The sequence below is a fragment of the Cetorhinus maximus genome, chromosome 2, assembly GCF_964194155.1.
Source record: "Cetorhinus maximus chromosome 2, sCetMax3.hap1.1, whole genome shotgun sequence".
In the NCBI taxonomy this organism is placed as follows: domain Eukaryota; kingdom Metazoa; phylum Chordata; class Chondrichthyes; order Lamniformes; family Cetorhinidae; genus Cetorhinus; species Cetorhinus maximus.
In genome coordinates, this window is record NC_135880.1 from 111,750,387 (window position 1) to 111,774,065 (window position 23,679).

A 23,679-nucleotide genomic window follows, 5' to 3' on the forward strand; every position below is an offset into this window, starting at 1 on the left:
GGAGGTCATGCCTGACAAATCTGTTATAATTCTTTGATGAGGTAACGAGTAGGTTAGACAAAGGAAAGCCATTGGATGTTATCTACTTGGACTTCCAGAAGGTCTTTGACAAGGTGCCGCACAGGAGGCTGCTCAGTAAGATAAGAGCCCATGGTGTTAGAGCAAGGTACTAGCATGGATAGAAGATTGGCTGTCTGGCAGGAGGCAGAGAGTGGGGATAAGGGGGGTCCTTCTCAGGATGGCGGCCGGTGACTAGTGGAGTTCCGCAGGGGTCAGTGTTGGGACCACAACTTTTCACTTTATACATTAATGATCTAGATGAAGGAACTGAGGGCATTCTGGCTAAGTTTGCAGATGATACAAAGATAGGTGGAGGGACAGGTATTATTGAGGAGGCGGGGAGGCTGCAGAAGGATTTGGACAGGTTAGTAGAATGGGCAAAGAAGTGGCAGATGGAATACAACATGAGGAAATGTGAGGTCATGCACTTTGGTAGGAAGAATAGAGGCATAGACTATTTTCTAAATGGGGAGAGAATTCAGAAATCTGGAGTGCAAAGGGACTTGGGAGTCCTAGTGCAGGATTCTCTTAAGGTTAACTTGCAGGTTGAGTCGGTAGTTAGGAAGGCAAATGCAATGTTGGCATTTATTTCGAGAGGACTAGAATATAAAAGCAGGGATGTGCTGCTGAGGCTTTATAAGGCTCTGGTCAGACCACATTTAGAATATTGTGAGCAATTTTGGGCCCCATACCTCAGGAAGGATGTTCTGGCCCTGGAGAAGGTCCAGAAGAGGTTCACGAGAATGATCCCAGGAATGAAAGGCTTAACATATGAGGAACTTTTGAGGATTCTGGGTCTATACTCGATGGAGTTTGGGAGGATATGGGGGGATCTGATTGAAACTTACAGAACATTGAAAGGCCTGGATAGAGTGGACGTGGGGAAGATGTTTCCATTAGTAGGAGAGACTAGGACCCGAGGGCACAGCCTCAGAGTAAAGGGAAGACCTTTTAGAACAGAGATGAGGAGAAATTTCTTTAGCCAGAGAGTGGTGAATCTAAGGAATTCATTGCCACAAAAGGCTGTGGAGGCCAGGTCATTGAGTGTATTTAAGACCGAGATAGATAGGTTCTTGATTGGTAAGGGGATCAAAGGTTACAGGGCGAAGGCGGGAGAATGGGGTTGAGAAACTTATCAGCCATGATTGAATGGCGGAGCAGACTCGATGGGCCAAATGGCCTAATTTCTGCTCCTATGTCTTATGATCTTATGGTCTTATAATCAGATCCTCCTCCTTCATTGGACTAGAAACATACCAATGCAGAAATTTTTTCTGAATATAAGTTATAAACCCTAACCCCTCTCTGTCCTTTACACTATTGCTACCAGAGTCTTTATTAGGATAATTTCAGTCCTCCTATAACTATCTGTAGTTTTTGCACCTCTCTATAATTTCCTTGCAAATCTGTTCCTCTATATCTTTCCTACTAGACGGTGACCTATAAAATACATCCAGTAGTGTAATTATATCTCTATTGTTTCTTAGCTCTAACCGTGTAAGTTCTGTCCTTTACCTCTCTAGGACATATCTCATCCAGCACTGTAATGTTTGCATTAATCATTACTGTCACACCTCCTCCTTCCTTTCCTACCTTATCTTTGCTGTACACCTTGTATCCAGGAATATTTAGTACCTAGCCCTGCCCTTCTTTGAGCCAGGTCTCCGTTATCACCACAACATCATATTCCCATGTGGCTACCTGCTCTTGCAGCTCACCAATCTTATTTATCACAGAGCATTCACATACATGCATAGTAACCTAATTCAGACCTACTTCATTCCCTCTTATTCTGACCCCATCCAATACCTTGCTATTTTCTACTCTAGATCTATCTGTCTTTCCCATTTCTCTGCCATTTCTCTGTGCACCTTGTTTTTCCTCTCTAATACTTTCTAGTTATCTTACCGTTGCCAAGTTAATTTAAACCCTCCCAATCGCACAAACAAACTGCCCTGGAAGGAATTGGCCCAGACCCTGTTCAGGTGCAACCCATCCAGCCTGTACATGACCCATCGCCCCCAGAACCAGTCCCAGGAATCTAAAGCCCTCCATCTTACACCTTCATTCCCACCAAGTGTTCATCAGCTTTATCCTCCTATTTCTATTCTCACTAACACATGGTAAGGGGAGTGATTCAAAGATTTACTATCTGTGAGGCCCTGCTTGCTACTTCCTTTCCTAATTCCCTAGAATTTGCTTGAAGGACCTCATCTTTCCTCCTACCTGTCATTGGTACCAATGTCAATTACGATCACTGGCTGTTCACCCACACCCCTCAACTTCTCAGTGGCACTTAAGTGACTCATGCCGGTCTGCTCCACCCTGCACCAACCCTCCCAGCCTGCTTCACGCCGCTCCACCCTGCACCACCCCTCCCAGCCTGTTTCACGCCGCTCCACCCTGCACCACCCCTCCCAGCCTGCCTCACTCCGCTCCGCCCCTCCGGCCTGCCTCACGCCGCTCTGCTCCACTACCCCCACCCGCCTGCCTCACGCCGCTCTGCTCCACTACCCCCACCCGCCTGCCTCACGCCGCTCTGCTCCACTACCCCCACCCGCCTGCCTCACGCCGCTCTGCTTCACTCCGCTCCCCCGGCCTGCCTCACGCCGCTCTGCTCCACTCCCCCCACCCGCCTGCCTCACGCCGCTCTGCTCCACTACCCCCACCCGCCTGCCTCACGCCGCTCTGCTCCACTACCCCCACCCGCCTGCCTCACGCTGCTCTGCTTCACTCCGCTCCCCCGGCCTGCCTCACACCGCTCTGCTCCACTCCCCCCACCCGCCTGCCTCACGCCGCTCTGCTCCACTCCCCCCACCCGCCTGCCTCACGCCGCTCTGCTCCACTCCGCCCCCCCGGCCTGCCTCACGCCGCTCTGCTCCACTCCCCCAACCCGCCTGCCTCACGCCGCTCTGCTCCACTCCCCCAACCCGCCTGCCTCATGCCGCTCTGCTCCACTCCCCCCACGCGCCTGCCTCACTCCGCTCTGCTCCACTCCGCACCCCCGCCTGCCTCACGCCGCTCTGCTCCACTCCCCCCCCCCCACCTGCCTCACGCCGCTCTGCTCCACTCCGCCCCCCACCCGCCTGCCTCACGCCGCTCTGCTCCACACCGCCCCCCACCTGCCTCATGCCGCTCTACAAATTAATTCACAAAGTAAAGGTACCTCCTGAAATTCCAGTTGAGGACAATAAGCTTGCAGTCATAAAATGTATGGTGTTTGTACAATGAATTATTTTAAAGAACCTATTAAAAATCTAAATGGGGAGAGTAAATTAACAATGTAGTGAGACATTATACAATAATTTGCTGTAAATATTTGTCACAAATTTGAGAAGTAATTGGTATTCAATCCATATTTTTTTTGATGGGGGCAGTGTGGTGTCAAAATGAGGAATGATAAATTAAGTAGTTAAATGTAGAACCAATACCCTAATACAAATATACACAAGTAATTTGAATGATCACAATGCAAAAACTGAAAAGATTGCAGAAGAAATTCTGCATCCCTAAGCTTAATTTCCTTGCCATATGCATTCTTCTTCCATTCTCTATTTGTGTTTTTCTAGTTTTCCTCTCCATTACCTAATTTCCCTGTCCACAGTCCAAGTCTATAAACTGGCTATACATGCGGCTAATAGCTGCTGCACTACCTTGCCTGCAAGCATAGAATTCACGGACTGAAATGTGAATTCAAGCCAAATTTAGAACCAAAGTTCCCAACTGCTTAAAGGGGTGAGGGTGGGGTGGTCCATGTTGTTCAGTGAACCACTGCTATCTTGCAACATAACAAACTGATATTAGCATAAGCATTAGTGTTTTCTAGGACAATAAGGAGCCCAGAACCTCTGGTCCAGAGAGAGAGAAAAAAAACAGTCCTTGGGACTTCAAACAGATCATTTGACAGGGTTATGTTTCTCTCAAGTTACGGAGAAGAAGAGTTCACATTCAGACAACTTGAAGATATGAGCGTTCAGTAAAGGCTGTTCAGATGCCAACACCAATATTGCTGAAGGGGAGGCTGGTGGGCCATAACAGTTGGCAAGCCATCAAGGCTATAATTCAAGAGTAGGCATTTGTCTCTCTACATTTGCTAGCCCTTCTTCTAAACTTATTTTTGAGCAAATAAAAAAATTTTGACATGCACCTTTTGAAGTTATATTTCTATATTTGTACATTGCAGAATATCAATATAATAAATGTCAGTATCTCAACAATACATCAATATCTCAACAACTTCAACACCTGAAACCACAAGCAAATTCATAAAAAGTAGCCCATATTTGGTCAGATATATTTGTAAGCTGTTGCATGTTCAGTCCCCAAAACATAATCAAGGCCTTGCATTACAATGCTACAGGAGGAAAAGAATGATCTTGTTGGGTAAAAATGCTGGAGTATTCATCGAATGCCAGGAACAATTTTATGCAATGCTGAAAATAATGGATGAAACCTACAAACACTCGAGTCCTTTTCAGGCTTGTAGATGAAAGAAGTAACCTCACTATTAGTTTTCCTCCCTCTTTCACATCAGAGAAGCTAATTTAGATGTAACATCTCTTTACGTTGAATTAGTAGTTATGCTCAGTAGTATTGAGCTGATTGAGTTAATGTAATGATTGAATATCTGCTCAAACGATGATCTGTATGAACATTCTACAGTCTTCTCGGAGATGACTATACATTTAAAAGAATCACATAACACTTACCGAAAAGGACCCAATAAGGACAGCTGCATTTGCCTGTTTCTTCTGATCACAACCTGTATAGTGAACTATTTTCTTCCTTCCCATGGTAAATGACTACAACAAAAACAAAATGATCACATTGCAACTAAAGTTGGATGTATCAAAATAAATGGTGTTTGGAACACATTGCTTCATATTCACAATGCACTTTACAATTTTGCTGAAAACAAACTTGCCTTTTCTGAAACAATCTAATCTAACTCATCAATTTCCCATGGTGTTGCACAAAGCAATTCAGTGCACTAGTGAAGCAGGACTAGGTGGTGCGGGATAATTGGACCTGTTATCCCCAGTGTCCTGGCCGATATTTATCCCTCAATCAACATTGTAAAAACAGATTGTCTGGTCATTGTCACATTGCTATTTGTCAGAGTTTGCTGTGCACATATTGGCTGCTGCAATTTTCACATTACAACAGTGACTACACATCAAAAGTACTTCATTGGCTGTAGCTGTGAAAAACACTATATAAATGTAGGTCTTCCTTTTTTCTTTCCTTTCAGAGTGTGTAATGCAGTCCCTATGTTAGAGTCATACATAAATGATGGAAATGCTCATCAGGTCTGGCAGCATCTGTGCAAAGAGTGACAGGGTTAACATTTCGATCATGACCTCGCAACCTGAAGTGTTGCCAGACCTGCTGAGTATTTCTAGCATTTTCTGTTTTTATTTCAGATTTCCAGCATCTGCAATAGTTTGCTTTTGAGTTAAAGTCATACATTCCCTCCCATGGCTACTGCATGATAAACTTGTATGCCTACGTTTACATCACCAGAATGTACCTCTCTCATTTAAGAGGCATAAGCTGGTTTAAGTAGAGCTAGCCTTAGCCTCCCAATTCTGCACAGTCCTTGCTCAAACATGCAGCCACTCATTTACACGTGCTGCCGGCAGCGGAACCAACTGGGGGCAGGTTAATCACGCGTCGCGATCCTCACGCCTGTTTTTGGGTCTAAGAACTTTGCAGCCTCTATACTTTTATAATCACTTTGCAACTGGACTGTGCACTTATTAAGGTGAATATTATCAGTATGGCGAACAGACAGCTTTAGAAAGGGTCGGATGCAAGAAGGTTTGCTTTCCTGATAAAAAAAGAATCTGAGTTAAGGATCACTGCTGGGTGGTACTGAAATTAGCCCTGTATCAAGTTAATCTATACTTGACTTTAGGATGACTGGCACAAATGCCAGACATCCTCTCATCTCTGAATGAGGCTGCCAATTAATACCCACTAGCATAAATTTGAACTGTGTATTGTCAAGCCAACAACTACTTGAATATTATTGAAAAGAGAGACATGTTGCTAAAGCTTTTCACAGAATCTCAGAATCTTTACAGTGCAGGAGGCCATTCGGCCCATCAAGCATGCACTAGCTCGCTGAAAGACCATTCGACATAACCCCACTTCTGTGCCTTATCCCTGTAACCTTGCACATTCTCTCTTTTCAGGCAGCAATCCAATTCCCTTTTGAATACCTCGACTAAACCTGCCTCCACCACCCTTTCAGAAAATTCGTTCCAGACTCCAACCATCCTCTGGGTAAAAAAATTTTCCTCACATCATTTCTACTCGTTTTGCCCATTATTTTGAATCTGTGCCCTCTAGTTCTTGATGTACTCGAGTGGGGACAGTTTCTCGTTACTTACCCTGTCCATACCCATCAGGATCTTGAATACCTCTCTCAAGTCTCCTCTCAGCCTTCTTTTCTCTAAGGAAAACAGACCCAACCTCTCCAATCTATCCTCATTGCAACAGTTGTTTATCCCTGGAATCATTCTTGTGAATCTCCTCTGTACTCTGTCCAATGCCTTCACATTCCTCCTCAAGAATGGTGCGCAGAACTGGACGCAGTACTCTAGATGAGGCTTAACTAGTGTCTTATACAAGTTTAACATGACCTCCTTACTCTTGTACTCAATGCCCCTATTAATAAAACCTAAGATATCTATGCTTTATTACCTGCTCTCTCAACATGCCCTGACACCTTCAATGACTTAGCTACATATACACTGAGGTCCCTTTGTTCCTGAGTTGTTTAGAGTTTCTCCCTTTATTTTATACTGTCTTTCCACATTCTTCCTGCCAAAATGAATCACCTCACTTCTCTGCATTGAACTTCATCTGTCATTTGTCTGCCCAATCCACCAATATGTCTATGTCCTTTTGAAGTTCAAGACTATCCTCATCACAGTTGAAAGTGTATCATATCTGCAAATTTTGAAATCATGCCCTATACGCCACAGTCTAGGTCATTAATATATATCAAAAGCAGCAAGGGTCCCAACACTGACCCCTGAGGAACTCCAACACAGACCTTCCTCCAATCTGAAAAACAACCATTTATCACTACTCTCTGTTTCCTGTCACTCAGCCAATTACTTATCCAAGTGCCTACTTTCCCTTTTATTCCATGAGCTAGAATTTTGCTCACAAGTCTATTGTATACTACTGTATCAAATGCCTTTCGAATATCCATATACACCACGTCAACAGCATTGCCCTTATCAACCTTCTCAGTTACCTCCTCAAAAATCTCCAGCAAGTTAGTTAAACAGGATTTTCCCATAACGAATCCATGCAGGATTTCCTTAATTATCCTACGCCTGTCTAAGAGATTATTGATTTTGTCCCGAACTATAGTTTCCAGAAGTTTCCCTACTACTGAAGTCAAACTACTGGTCTGTAGTTGCCGGCATTATCCTTGCATCCCTTTTTGAACAAGGGTGTAACATTCACAATTCTCCAGTCCTCTGGCACCACCCCTGTGTCTAAGGAAGACTGGAAGATTATCACCAGTGCCTCTGCAATTTTCACTCTCACCTCCCTCAGTATCCTCGAATGCATCTCATCCAGTCCTGGTGCCTTATCTATTTTAAGTCAATTTTCATCTTGCACTCATCAAGACAAATGCAAGAATACTAAATGATTACAACAATTTATACTACAGGAGTAAAAAAGAGGCGTTGATTGGTTGGCATGTCGACTCTGATAAGCTGAGGCGCTGCCATGGAGAAGGCAACGGGGAAATATTCATTCAGTTTAATACCATTAAAAGTGTATATCTCAGACTGTGATCTGAAATGTAATATCAGATTTAAAGTGATTGTACTGCAGCACAGCTGTGATATTACACAGCCAAACATATCTAGTATCGGGGGAGAAGGTGGCATAGTGGTAATGTCACTGGACCAGTAATCCCAGGCTAATGTTTGGGGGACAAGGGGTCAAATCCCACCACGGCAGCTGGTGGAATTTGAATTCAAGTAATAACCTAGAATTGAAAAGCTAGCCTCAGTAATGGTGACCATGAAGCCAATGTCAATTGTCATAAAAATCCATCTGGGTTTAGGGAAGGAAATCTGCCGTCCTTACCTGGTCTGGCCTACATGTGACTCCAGATCGACAGCAATGTGGCTAATTGTCCTCTGCAATGGTGTGGCATGGCACTCAGTTCAAGGGTAATTAGGGATGGACAATGAATCCATGAACGAATGAAGAAAAACCTAGTTACACATAGTCACAAGTGCACATGTCTGGGTACTGTTTTCCTTATCTAGCTCCAACATTTATGGAGACAACAAGCTTCTTTTCAACACAGTCACTTTCAAAACAGTGCACTCTCAAGAAATCATTCTGCAATTTTTAAGCACCAGAGCATAAGCCAAGAACAGATATTAAAATCCACTGGAGTGCTCTGCAATCTATTTTCCACCCTAGTATTTACTACACTATTCAATACGGCGAAGTATCAATGTTCAGTAATTGGAAGTTAACGCCAGCTGTTCCAGCAATCCTGACAGGATGCAGGTTGACCTTCCGTGTATGCATGTTTATGATTTTAAAAAGCATGCTCAATTCCAAATCAACTCCCAAAGCACATACCATTCATCTAAGATAAAAGCAAAAAACTGCGGATGCTGGAAATCCAAAACAAAAATTAAAATACCTGGAAAAACTCAGCAGGTCTGGCAGTGTCTGCGGAGAGGAGCACAGTTAATTTTTCGAGTCCAAATGACTCTTCAACAGAACGAAGTAAAAATAGAAAAGAGGTAAGCTGGTTTGAAGGTTGAGGGGTGGGGGGGGGAGGGTAGAGCTGGCCCTCTATCCAGCTCTACCCTCCCCCCCCTTAAACCAGCTTATATTTCACCTCTTTTCTATTTTCACTTAGTTCTGGTTGAAGAGTCATACGGACTCGAAACGTTAACTGTGTTCCTCTCCGCAGATGCTGCCAGACCTGCTGATTTTTTCCAGGTATTTTTATTTTACCATTCATCTAACTCTGGTTACAGAAGCATTGTCAAATTTCCCTCCAACTCAAATCAAGCACCATGTTTTAACCTCCGAGCTTTGCTGCAGTTGGTGCATTAATGTTTCAAACACACATTTCAAAGGCAGTTAAGTTCGTACCAACAGTCAGCATGTGGTTGTTGTTGTAACCAATTTGATATGAGGACCAGCATCAGCCTACCCAGAGTTTTGAAAAATAGACTCTTGTCCAAATGCTATCTGAACATGGGATGTCAGAGAGCTCCTGATCCTTTTACTACAGAGGCTGATAAACCACAATCAGAAAACATCCAAGTCAAGACAGTTTCTTCCTAATGGTTTAGCGAAAATGCACACCTTGATGGGGTAGATATCAAGGCAATCCCACACTCAATCCCTTCCAAGGATTGGTGATACAGTGTGCTCCAGATAGCTCACTGAAACATCAAATGTGGAACTGAACTAGGCAGCCTGAGGATCTCACTTTTAATCTCTGGCTCTGCTGAGCAGGTTTCTTTTTTTTAAATAGCAGCATGGGGCATCACAAAATACCCAACTGAGGATGGTGGGGAGAGGGGGGTGGTGGTGGGAGGGGAGAGAGCTCTCTGAATCTAGTGATCCCTAATGGTCATATGAACAGCAAGGAAAGATGGAATCAGGTTAAGGCTTGAACTTGGACTTGTCCTCAGCTGTGTCGTACTGTTCTCTCCTCACCCACCCCAAACAAGTAGCCTGTTGAAATATACTCCCAGCATTCAAATAGGAAAAAAAGCATTCATATGCAAGGTCCTCAAGGCAACCTTCAGTCATCTACAATTGGGGCACTGAAGGTCAGACTCAAATCACTCTCCTCAGGAGGGTAGAGAAAGAGGAAAATTGAAAAGGGCAAACAGGGAAAAAAAAATTAACGGGATAGTAACAGGAGCAATCTCTCTCTCCTGGCCCCTCGTTCAGTTTAGAAGGAAACCTGCCTTTGTGGCAAAAGAATAAATGCCTTCAACAGGAAAGAGACACAAATCACTAAGTATCAGCAAAAAAAGTGAGGTGAAAGCACAACTTTTGTGCTGTATTATAATTATATGCTACCAACTAAATTTTACGCTGATGGCCATCTATAGTGCTTAAAGAAAAATGGTACTGGTTACATATTGGGCATCATAATTACAAATTAATAAAATCCAACTGGCCTTAAGACACACAGCCAAGCAGCACCTTTAGATGAGTTATTTCCATTAACTACTTGATGCCTTCCAGAATTAAATAAAAAGGTTAATTTCTAATTTGCTTACATTATGGGAGAGGCAAATGTTGGCTGAATCATTTATCATGCAGTCATCTCAAGATAAACAAGGCACTTGACAATCATTCTAGGTTTCCCAACCACAGGACCTTTTACAACATGGTTTAACGCAAATATCAATTTCTCCTGTCATATGATTAAGCAATTCTGTTATCATTAAGCAATCCTACAATTACGTGAGCATTTTTTGTGAACACAAACATACATAATTGGAACATTTTCAGAAACAATACTTCATTTTGAAGTGGATCAGCATTGTCCTAATGCCTGTTTTAGGCAACGCAAAATTAATTCTTCACATGCTGCCTGTTTTCCAACAAGTACAACTTGGCATTCTATTTAATTTTTTACACTCTGCTTCCAAAGAGGGACTGAAAATTTCAGACAATTAGCAGCAGAATGAAAGTGGGAAGAATTTTCCTTTCTACTCCCACAACATATAAAGTAATGTATCTGTGAATTATCATGTATAGACAGATAGACAGTTAGCCTAACATATGTTGTCAAGAAATTACCAGAATTTACAATTCAGGATAGAATGATTGAACACCTTGAAAAATTTTAGCTGATCAGAGAGCCAGCATAGATTTGCAAAAAGGTACAACTGATCGCAGGGTATAAGTCAATCCCATTTTATTGATGGCAAAATGCATGTTTAGGCTTATACTCAGCGTACAATCCCCCATTTTTCAGCTAATAAATGCATGTTTAGGGCTATAGTTGCATTAGGAGTCGGCCATGATTTTTCAGCTCAGTAAAACATGTATACTCACTGTAGTGTATTGAAAATTGCATTCTGCATTTTGGCAACTTAAGGCTACAATACCCATGTACCAGCAGAGGCAGACTAGAAGGAGAATAAAGGAATCCATGTTTTAACAGCATGTGCAGTTCTGATTCTGGCAACATAAGAGTTAGGAGCAAAAGTAGGCCATTTGGCCCTTTGAGCTTCTCCGCCATACAATAAGATCATATCTGATCTGGTAATGGTCTCAATTCTGCTTTCCTGTCTTTCCCCTGATAACCCTTCAGTCCCTTGTCTCTCAAAAATCTGTCTAATTCTGCTTTGAATAAATTCAATGACTCAGCCTCCACTTGCTCTCTGGGGAGGAGAATTCCACATACTAACGACCCTGAGAAAAAATTTCTCCTCATCTCAGTCTTAAAAGAGAGACCTCTTATTCTAAAACTGTGTCCCCTCTATTCTAGTCTCCCCCATAAGTTGAAGCACCCTCCCGGTAGCTACCCTATCAAGTCCCCTCAGGATCTTATATGTTTCAATAAGATCACCTCTCAATCATTTAAGCTCCAAAAGGTATAGACCCAAACTGTTCAACTTTTCTTTAGAAGTTAAGTTTTGCATCCCAGGAATGAGTCAAGTGGACCTTCTCTGAACTGCTTCTAATGCAATTATATATTTTTTCAAATAAAGGGACCAAAGCTGTATATAGTATTCCAGATGTGGTCTCACTAATACCCTGCACAGCTGCAGCAAAACTTCCCTATTTTTATATTCCATTCCCCTTGCAATTCTGAATGCTTTTTACTGAATCTTACTATTTTTTTCCTCAAGAACTTCACAATGGCGACAGTGGGTGAACATATGAAACACTATTTTCAGGTACGGAAACTTTTTGGAAAGTCCTTGTCTACTTTCTGCAGACAGCATTTTAAGTTTGAGATTTAGGGAATTCATCGAGGCTGTAAGCCTGTTGGCAGACACACATTGAGGCATTCCAGCTCAGGATTAGCAACAGGAAGGCCTGCCTGGTGAACACACACACACACTGACCTTGCAAAAATAACCATCCAATCAAAAAAAAATCTTGGATCATTACAGCGAAAATTTTCTTTGGAAGGATTGTGATCCCAGATCCTTGATCACTCACTATCGCTGCATTTCCCAATCTTTCACCTTTTGATGTGCATTTGGAGCCATCATCTACATTCCCACTTTTGCAAAAGTAGCTGTGATGTTTTGAAGGCATGATGGCAATTTTTGCAATCGCAGATGACAAAAGGAAAAAAGTCTTACTTCTCCACTATGGAGGTGAAGAATTTTTTCAGACATTTACACCTGAGCAAAACGACTCAGCAAAAAAAAACCCCTAATAACCTACTTCATACCCAAGAAAATACAATATACAAAACAATTGGCTTCTGACAAACTAAGCAAGAAGCAAACAAGATAACTGACCAATAATGCACACAGTTTAGACAACTATCAGCCAAAACTGACTTCGGTGATGTTGGAACATGCCAAACAGGAAATCAAAACACAAATAGTCATAGGTTGTCTCTCTAGTCAACCATGCTGAAAAGCACTCGAGAAAGACAAAGCTGTCAGAGCTGCTAGAATTAGCAAGATCCCAATTACTTTCGGAGTCCAGAGTTACCGAAGATGAGGCTGTCAATAGTAACTATCACACTCCAAGTTCAACTCCCGTGAATGCTGTTTATACTCAAGTGCCAGGAATCCACCTGCAGAGCAATAACAGCAGATTCACAAACAGAGTTGGCATTTGCCCAAAGAATGTTTCCACTGTGCCAGTGGCTTGTCCACACCGGGCAGTGTCTTGCTGTCGTCAAGCAGTGCAAAACCTGTGGGAAACTCAACCACTTTGCTTGTGTTTATCAGCGAAATCAACTACTAAGACCAATACCACCAGAAGTATGCCACATAAGCACATCACAGCAAAAGGGTGAGAGAATGTAACCAATGTAGAAGCTGATGACCCTGAATATACTTTTGTGCACTCTTTTGGACGTAGCAACCAGTCGTGTGTGACAGTGACCATTGGCTGCTTGGACATAGATGCTCTCATAGATACAGGGGCGTCTGTCAATGTCATGGCAGACAAAATGTTCAGCAAACTTCAGTATTGTCCCATTCTCTACAAACTAGAAAATACAAAAAATTTCCCTTACAACAGTGACAAACCACTAAAAGTTTTCGTGACTTTTAAAATGCCAGTCTCATTCAAAAACACTAGAACAAATGATGTATTCTGTCATATCTAGAGAATGTGACATGCTTATCAATTTCCAAGCAAAAACAGATCTGCACATTATTGCAGTCACATACGCGATTCCAACACATACTAATGTCATTCTTGAATTGTATAATGACTGCTTCGCTGGTATTGGCAAATTGAAATGTGTAACATGCAAGCTTCATGTAGACCCTAATGTGCCCCCTGTGGCACATCAGCAACGATGAATACCATTTCATGTCAGAAAGTAGACAGGGAAGTAACAGCATGAGCTGGACCTTGACATTATTGACAAAGTTGCGGATGAGCCTACCCTTGGGTCTCACACATACAAGTCAGCAAGAAACTCAAGAGCAAGAAGCAGATTAGAATTGATATGTGTCACCAAACCAAGCAATACAAGAGAGACACCTGACACCAGCAACTGATGATATCATAGGGGAAAGTGCTAACACTTCGCTAAACTTGGCCTTAATGCAGGCTAACATCAAATTGAGCTTGCAGAAGAATCGAGGTATCTTACAGTATTCGCCACTCACATGGGACTTTTTTGATACAAGAGATTCAACTTTGGAGTCAATTCAGCAGCTGAGGTATTTCAGCACATGGTTTAGTTTGCATTCCAAGGACTTGAAGGCATGCTGAACAAAGTGAACTTGAGACACACCTATATGCATGCCTATAACATCTCACAGAACATAATCTCACTTTGAACAAAGACAAGCGATTGTTCAATAAAAGCAGAATTGAATTATTTGGTTATGTGTTCAGCAGTGAAGGAGTATCACCTGATCCACAAAATTGAAACCTTTAAAAATGCTGTGGATCCCACAAATATGCATGAGATCCTGAGTCTGCTAGGACTCATCAAGTACCATAGTCACTTCATTCCTGACCTCATTATATTATCTGCCCTCCACGCTATCTGACAAAAGAGACCACCAAGTGGAATTAAATCACATGAACAGGTTGCACACCAGATCAAACAACAGCACTGTGGGTGTACCTACATCACATGGACTGCAGCGGTTCAAGAAGGCAGCTCACCACCAACTTCTCAAGGGCAACTAGGGATGGGCAATAAATGCTGGTCCAACCAGCGAAGCCCACATCCCATGAATGAATAAAAAAAAGTTTCAGCAAGTTGCACAAATGTCTATTTCAGCACTGAGAAAGCCACCTAGCTGGTCATGGATGCAAGCCCAGTTGGCTTAGGTACAGAACTCATGCAGAAAGATAAGGCAGGTAACCCAGCAATCATTGCAATCGCAAGCAGATCTTCAACATCTGTAGAGCAACATTATTCACAGAAAGAGAAATGTTCTCAATCACATGGGGTACCTTACACTTTCTTCTCTACTTGTATGGAAGTGAGGTTGAAATGATAACCAATCTTAGACTACTAGCAGGCTTGTTCAACAATCCACATGGCAAACCACCCACTGAAATAGAGCATTGGCTACTCAAACTACAAGAGTACGAGTTCTATTTTGAGTACCAGCTGGGCAAGTTCGGCCCAGTGGGCTATCTTTCGTGACATCCATTGCCAACAGTCAGTTCTACTAGTTGTGAAGAAAAGGTAGCCAAACAACATTTTAACTCCATAAACCTAAATATGGTCCAAAAGTTGCTAAAACTAATTGACATCAAAGCAGCAAGAAAACAAGATTACTAAATCCTACTGTTTCTTCCCAAGAAGTTCACACTCACTTTGTAAGTCAGCACATGGGATCAAATACACGATATGAGCCATGTTGCCAAGAAGATGTGCTGCAGTTAAGATGCCCACACAGAGCAACCGACAAATGGAAATGGGTCTTCCAGCAAGAAGAATGAGTACAATGCTGGTTTCAAGTTAAAGTCATAACATCTGCCAATTTGTCAAATAACTGCTGCAGCGAGGGAATTCAGGGATTCAGTGCAAAACTGCGAGAATGGAAGAAGGAATCCGCCCTGAAGACAATGTCCAAGACTAAATGCACGATCAGAATAAGGAACAACCACTGGCCTGATGATCTTGAGAAGCATGTATCAGAACAGGTCCTCGAAGATCGTAGGAAAGGTACATTGTTACCAGAAATGCAATGCTTATATATGCACGCAAGTGACTCAGGATGAATTTGATTAACCCTTTGGAAAGGTGAAGAATTTGTTGGTTTTCAAAACATTATGATTGTGATTCAAACTATCCTTGTGGAATTATTTCATTCAATAAAACGTGACGCATTCACCTAATTTGAATTACCGGTGTAATTCTTTTTCATATTTCTCAACAATGACCACCAACACTAACACTGGTGGTTCACATCTAATACTCGACATATAAATTGATCTCTGATTTGGGATGATTTTTCAAAGCTTCAAAGAACACATGGATACAGGAATTGGGAGCAGGAGTAGGCCAATTGGCCCCTCGAATCTGCTCTGTCATTCAATAGAATCATGGTTGATCTGACTGTAGCCTCAAATCCACCTACCTGTCGCTCCCCCGTAATCCTTATTGATCAAAAATTTATCTAACTGAGCTTTGAATATATTCAATGATCCTGCCTCTACTGCTGTCTGGGGGAAGAAAATTCCACAGACTATCGACCCGCTGAGAAAAAAAATATCTCCTTATATCATCTTAAATGGGAAATCCCTGATTTTTAAACAGTGTCCCTTAGTTCTGGACTCCCCAACAAGAGGAAACATCCTCCTGGTATCTACCCGGTCAAGACCCCTCAGGACCTTATATGTTTCAATAAGATCACTTCTCATTCTTCTAAACTCCAATGGGAATAAGCCCAACCTGCTCAACCTTTCCTCAAAAGATAACCCCTTCATCCCAGGAATCATTCGAGTGAACCTTCTCTGCACTGTTTCTAATGCAATTATATCCATTCTTAAGTAAGGAGACCAAAACTGTACAGAGCACTCTAGATGCAGCTTAGGGCTTGTGCAGCCACAGCAACAGTTCCCTACTTTTATAGTCAATTTCTCTTGCAAGAAACGCCAACAATCCATTCGCCTTCCTAACCACTTGCTAACTTTTTCTGATTCATGTACCAGGACACCCAGATCCATCTGTACCATAGAGCTCTGAAATCTCTCTATTTAAATAATATTCTGCTTTTCTATTCTTCCTGCCAAAGTGGGCAAGTTCACATATTCCCACATTATACTCCATCTGCCAAATTTTTGCCCATTCACTTAAGAGTCTACAAAGGTGTTTAGAAAGGTTATGTCCTCTGGACAACTTACCTTCCTACCTATCTTTGTGTCATCAGCAAATTTAGCTACAATATATTAGGCCCCTTCAACCAAGTCACTAATATAGATTGTAAATAGTTGAGGCCCCAGCATTGACCCCTGTAGTACTCCACTAGTTAGAGCTTGCCAACCCAAAAATGACCCATTTATCCCTACTCTGTGTTTCATGTTAGCTAACCAAGCCTCTATCCATGCTAATATGTTACCCCCTACATCATGTTCTCTTATTTTGTAAAGTAACCTTTGATGCGGCACCTTATCGAATGCCTTTTGGAAATGCAAGTATACCACATCTACCAGGTTCCTCTTTATCTTACTGGTTACTTTCTCAAAGAACTCAAACGTGATTTCCCTTTCACAAAACCATGTTGATTCTGCCTGATTGCATTATGATTTTCTAAATGTCCTGTTATTACCTCCTTAATGGTGGATTTTAGCATTTCCCCTAGGGCAGACGTTAGGCTAACTGGCCTATAGTTTCCTGCTTTCTGTCTCCCTCCTTTCTTGAATAGTGGTTTTACATTTGCAGTTTTCTAATCCACTGGGGCCTTTCCCGAATCTAGGGAATTTTGGAAGATCACAACTAATGCATCTATTATTTCTGCAGCCATTCTTTAAGACCTTAGGATGCAGACCAAAAGGGCCAGGGGACTTATCAGCTTTTAGCTCTAACAATTTTCCAAGAAGCTTTTCCCTAGTAATTGTGACTGTTTCAAATTCCTCCCTCCTTTTACCTCTTGATTTTCAACTGGCCTTAGGATATTTTTTGTGTCTTCTACAGTGAAGACAGACACAAAATACCTGTTCAACACTCCTGCTTCTTCCTTGTTTCCTATTATTGATTCCCCAGACTCTCTGTCTAGAGGACCAACACTCACTTTAGTGACTCTTTTTCCTTTTTAAATACCTGCAGAAATTCTTACTATCTATTTGAATATTTCTAGCTAGCTTTCTCTCATACTCTAATTTCTCCCTCCTTATTAATCTTTTAGTCATTCTTTGCTGATTTCTAAAATCTGTCAATCTTCTGACCAACCACTATTCTTCACAGTCTTGTACGCTTTTTTTTTCAATCTGATACTATCCTTAACTTCCTTAATTAAGGTCAATTTGTGCACTGCGATCTATGTTAGGTCATGTCTGATGAACCTGATTGATTTTTTTTAAAAAGCTGATTGAAGTAGTGGGCAGGAGAATGTCTAGTGATAATATGTACATGGACTTCATAAGAGGCTGTTTGCTAGAGGTGAACCTTGTGGAATTGAAGACAAATTATTGACCTGGTTAGGAAATTGGCTGTGTAGCAGAAGAGTAGGGATACTATAACAGATGGGTACTCTTAATTGGCAGTATGTGACTATTGTCCTGCAAGGATCTGTGTTGGGGTCTCAAGTATACACCATATTCATTAGTGGCTTAGATGATGGAATAGAAAGCCACATATCGAAGTTTGCCAATGACACAAGATAGGTAGCATGGTAAGCAGTGTAAATGGAAGCATAAAATTACAAAGAGATGTTATATATTTAATGAATGGGAAAACTGTAACAAATGGATTTCAATGTAGACAAATAGGAGATCATCCACTTTCAACTTATAAGGGATATGAGGATACTTTCTAAATGGTGAAAAGTTAGAAACAGTGGAGGAGCAAAGAGACTTGGGGATCCAGGCAGACCGATCATTAGATGTCATGAACAGATACAGGAAAAAAGGTCAAAAAGGCTAATGGAATGCGGGCCTAAATATCTAGAGGACTAGAATACAAGGGACTGGAAGCTTTGTGAACCCTGGTGAGACCACACCTGCAATACACTGAGCAGTTTTGGCCACCACACCGTAGGAACGATACACTGGCCTTCGAGGGAGTGCAGTACAGCACCAGAATAATGCCTGAACTCTAAAGGTTAAATTAGGAGAGATTACACAAACAAGACTTGTATTCCTTGAAATTTAGAAGGTCAAAGAGTGATTTGCTCACAGTTTTCAAGATATTATGGAGCACAGATATGGTAGACAGAGGGAGAAACTATTTCCACTGATTGGGAAGTCAAGGTGTAAGGGGCATAGCTTAAAAAATTGGAGCCAGACCTTTCAGGAGTGAAATTAAGAAACACTTCTACACTCAGAGGTTGGTAGAAATTCAAAAAACTAGCAAAGTAATACTAAATCAACTGGTAATTTTCTATTGGATATTGATAAACTTTGATTAACCAGGGACATGGGGTAAAGGTGGGTAAATGGAGTTAGATCACAGGTCAACCATGATCGCATTGAACATCAGTACAGATTCAAGGGGCTGAATGGCCTACTCTTGTTCCTATGTTCCTATTTAAATATTCATTCCAATTTGGAACAATGGTTCAATTTTGATTCAATGGATGGCAGTAGCTAAGATGTTTCTGCATGACTGCAGATAGCTGCAAAGGGAAGTTTCCCTTACAAAACTAAGATGTTTCAAACTATTGCAAAATACAGGAAACTTGGCTGGTGTCAAGTGCCAACAGTAAAATAATTATGTTTTTTTGGGAGGGTTGGTGAACAGAAAAAAAAAATGTTTTGGAATAAAAAGTGAAGCATCTCAGGGATGGGGAATGGAAACCATTTCCACTTTGAGCACTCATCATCAAGCATTCAATGTACTGTATTTTCAAATACAGCCTAAAATTCTTGCTTCCTTGAGCCAACTGATCTCAATCCTAACCTCACAACACCCTCTACACTGGCCATTCCTTGTGGTCTCAATGAAATTGCCCATTTCTGGTTGATCCTGAACAATTCCAGAGATCCGTAACGCTTCAGAACAGGGTTAAGTCTGCTCACAACTACCAAGAATGATACAGCAAACAGTAAGGAAGCATTTCGTAACATCAATTTAAACTTGCTTCAAACCCAGGTCTCAACACAAACAGGCCGTGTACTAAACCAACCTCCATATGTTTAATTTTGACATTTGGTCTAGTGTTCCCATTAGTGTTATTTATTCAGCCACTGCTTTTTTGCCCCTCCCTCAGTGGGGGGCTGCAGGAAAACTGGAAGGGAGAAAGCAATTGCACAAATGCTCATGCTAACACATTGGGTAAAGCAACAGTATTTCTTCTGCCCCTCTCCCTCTCTGCACTAGGACTAAACATTTCTGCACCAAATTCCAATTTTTGTGTGTGCAAAAGAGATGCATTTCCAGTCTAAAGGCTGCCTTTCCTCCATTTGTAACCCTCCTCCCCAAAAAATCACAAGTATTTGATGATAGATTACATTTCTTTTGTGCCAAACACTTCTTTACAATACATTTGATTCATCTGGGCAAATTTTTCTGATATCTCTTGCACTGGTGAAGGAGGAGGAAAGAAAAAGCTCATAATATGATTCTCTGTAACTTCCAACCTGAATATTACTTTATTAATGCTCATCTGAACTTGTTTCTCATCCCTCAAGTTCCCAAAATACTGCATATATTTCTCCTTGCATCCCAGGTTTGAAATCAAAACTCATTACACTGTCACTTACTCTCTCTCCTCCAGACTGCAGAATTCCTTCCTTCCTTCCTTTCATCTACAGATCCAAAGGTTTTCACAACCCAAACTCATCGCTGCCTAAATCTTAAATATACACATTCTCATTAACTTCAGAGTCCTGAACCAAGGACCTGAGCTTAGTTTTGTCAGATGGAACTGTTGCACGAATTCCAAGAAGTATCTGGTGATCCAATACATTCTCAACTTCCTCCAAGTTAAAAGAAGCTTTTCAGTTCTTGTAAAATGCCATCATAAATTACCAGGGCAAAATGAATATTTCACTTTTTATTCAGAGTGCAGTTACTCCATGCATCATTTTAACTCTGATCAAGTCACCAGACTACATTAGTTCTCCAAGTTCTTAAGCATCCCATAATGTAGATATTGGATAGTGTTTTTCCTCCATGTAGTTTTAAAATAATGATCATTATTAATAATTGAAAACCTAATGTGCTCCAGAATTAAGTATATAGAATTGATCTCGCAAAACAATAACTACTTATTCTATATGGCCCAAATGTCAAGTTCCTTACAATCTAAGCAATAACAGATCTTGCATCTGTGCACACCTCAGTCAATTTTTATGCCCATATTTAAATTAAGAAATGCTTGTGTAAAACTTGAGTTATAATTAGACACTTTTCCACCCTCCAAAATTATGGACACTTCAGTGCCCAAGATGATGCAATTACAGTATGAACACATTTACATAACAGATCCCAATATAAACTTTGACATTGGAAGTTTCAATGGAAACAAAAATAAGGATCAAATATTTGAGTTCCAAATGGAGACTGAATGATGTCTGCGCCCTGCCCTCCACCACTCCCCACGTCCGATCCAATTATCCTCTGGTCATCTGAAGACAACACCAGGTTACGGATCCCATATGCAATGCCACAGGGGATCAACTAATTGCATTGTTAAAACCCTCTTAGGTTCAGCTCTTATTACGTATTTAGCTAAAACGCTTAACTCACTATTCATGGAATTACAAGTCCACATTCCAGCACTCTATAGTTGATGGGAGAAACCTAGTTTGTACAACAATATACTGGAACTGCCACAGGTATCTTTTAGACCAAAAATCAATAAACTAAGATAAAAACATTTCTATTACTATTTTTAACATTTATTTCCATGCATTGTTTTATCTCCACCTTTTAGCCTATTTCGATCCCCTCCCCCCCACCCCACCCCCACTAGGGCCATCTGTCACTTGCTCATCCTGCTTTCTATCCTTAATGTCACCATTAGCACATCCTTTAGCTAATATCACCGTCAACACCCCTTCGACCTTTTGTTTATGACGTCTTTGGCAATCTCCCCTTGGCCTCCACCTATCCAGCTCCACCTGTCCCACCCACCCCCCTTCTTAAACATCTTATATTTCACCACATTTCTATTTCTCTTTAGTTCTGATGAGAGAGTCATTCGGACCCGAAACATTAACTCTGTGTCTTCCTCTCCACAGATGCTATCAGACCTGCTGAGTTTTTCCAGCAATTTTTGTTTTTGAATCAATAGACTAAGATCCCTTTGTACATGGAGATTTAACTTGAAATTTTCTCCTGGAAAACTCACAGACATGATCTCTTACTTTCCTTGAAGATAGATCCTTGGTATTCTGGCATTTGTTTAAAAGCACTTTCAGACATTAAAAAAAGAAACATTTCATTTACCTTTATTTTTTTGTTTAATTTGCAGCAGTATCTGTATAACATGGCCATGTTCAGAGGTCCAAAATCTGCATAGAAACTGGAAGACAAAAATGAAATAGAAACATTCAAATTTGAAGGCACGTAAATACCAGCTGGTCCATCAAGTTTGCACCACACCATGGTAGCTGATAACATGATCAAATACTTCTTTATACACGCCTAGTAATGTAAAGAGCCAGGTAAGTTCCATCAGTTTAAAGTTTCATAACCATACTAGTTAAGCAATGTAACAATAAATCTTCAGCCCGATACAAATGCAGTGGAAAATTGACAGCTCATTCAGTTTAAAAGCAAATCTTCAACACATTTTCGTTACTTAACTCAGTATATATTTCTAGGTTTAATAAAACATCAACTCCTTAATCATCAAGAATTGTTCTGACAGATCTGGGGCGATGCTGCGAATTAACCAAGGCACATCCAAGTTTTCAAGCCAGTAACGTTTTAAGACGAGCTTACAGGAAATTAAAGTGCGGGGAAAGTCACTGAAATAAACTCACTTTTCATACTCGAGCTCATCATCAACGCTAAAATAGTGCGTGTTCGCTGTGTTTTTGGGTTTATGTCGAAGAATAGCAAAATACAGCCGATCTGAAACAGAAACAATGACAAAAATTATAAACAGAATCGACCATAATAGCTTAGGGATATAAGCTGGCCGCACATTTGCTCATTGCATCAAATGGATATGCGTTTGTCTTCATCCACACAAACATGCCCATGGTTCAGGCGCTTCACGATAGGCTGCTGCCGAAGTTCCAGCCATTTAAAATTTAAAACCGCCATACCTTAAATCGTCGAGTTTGCGGAGGAGGAAGCTGCATGTCAATGCAACACATTTTAAAACTAGATCGAGCTACACAAGTCGTCACCTTTTATAAACTCCGCCGCATTCAGCAGCTCCTCTCCATCCGCCATTCCGCAACTTAGACAAAAACGAAACAAAGCTGCAAAAACTTTTCTCCTCGCAGAGACAGACGCACTTTAACTGCAGAGCTGCGCCCAGCCTCGGGCAAAAACAAACGTTAATAATAGACGCGAGGCTCGTCCAAGGTCAACTTTCATAGCACTTCACCCTGGCTGAAAAATACATGCAGCAAACGCTGTTACAATACTCGCGCAAGAGGAAACATTTAAGAAAAGTCCTGCCGATGTTTAAACAGTTGTCGCATCACCACGGAAAGTCCGCAAGTCAAACTGCCTCTCACTTCCCCCTCCTGCCTGTCAATCGGAGCTGAGAACCGTCCCCTCATTGGTCAGTCGATGCCTGATTGACACTTGGCTTCAGCGGGCTGCACCCAGCCCAGCGCCAGCGACCGAATACGAACCCGCCTATTGGAGCGTGGCCCTGATGGTTGCCATGGGAAAACCACCTTTCGTCATCCACAAGGTCCGCCCCCTCTCAGTATTGACATCTCGGAGCTTCACACCTGATGACAGTGGAGATGCTGCAGCTGAGTGCATTAGCTAGAGTAAGGACAAAATCCTTATCTGTGCAGGAAACAAAGGCAAAACAAGAGGGTTAGGCCAGCTAGCTAGCTAGCTAGCCAGCCAACATATTTTTGTTGTGAAACAAAAACTAAAATACCTGGAAAAACTCAGCAGGTCTGGCAGCATCTGCGGAGAGCAGCACAGTTAACGTTTCGAGTCCGAATGACCCTTCAACAGAACTAAGTAAAAATAGAAAAGAGGTGAAATTTAAGCTGGTTTAAGGGGGGGGGGGGAGGTGTAGAGCTGGATAGAGGGCCAGTGATAGGTGGAGATAACCCAAAGATGTCACAGACAAAAGGGCAAAGAAGTGTTGAACGTGGTGATATTATCTG

At 41.7% G+C, this 23,679-nt stretch overlaps 1 protein-coding gene across 4 annotated transcripts in view; it reads right to left on the reverse strand.

The window, feature by feature from the left end:
- Positions 1-23,679, reverse strand: part of LOC144696783 (dual specificity protein phosphatase CDC14A-like) — a 187,523-nt gene that overhangs the window by 104,840 nt on the left and 59,004 nt on the right. For 3 of the 4 annotated variants that reach the window (XR_013580243.1, XM_078568539.1, XM_078568516.1), the window contains exons 2-4: positions 22,357-22,447; positions 21,818-21,893; positions 4,770-4,862 (exon numbers count right to left, since the gene is read on the reverse strand). Coding sequence is in view for 3 of the 4 variants with exons in the window: in XM_078568539.1 (XP_078424665.1) it covers positions 4,770-4,862; positions 21,818-21,893; positions 22,357-22,447 (260 nt within the window). In the remaining variant the exon portion in view is untranslated. Of the gene's footprint in view, positions 1-4,769; positions 4,863-21,817; positions 21,894-22,356; positions 22,448-22,728; positions 23,087-23,679 lie in introns of those variants that run through there. The other variant, XM_078568526.1, reaches the window with a different exon arrangement.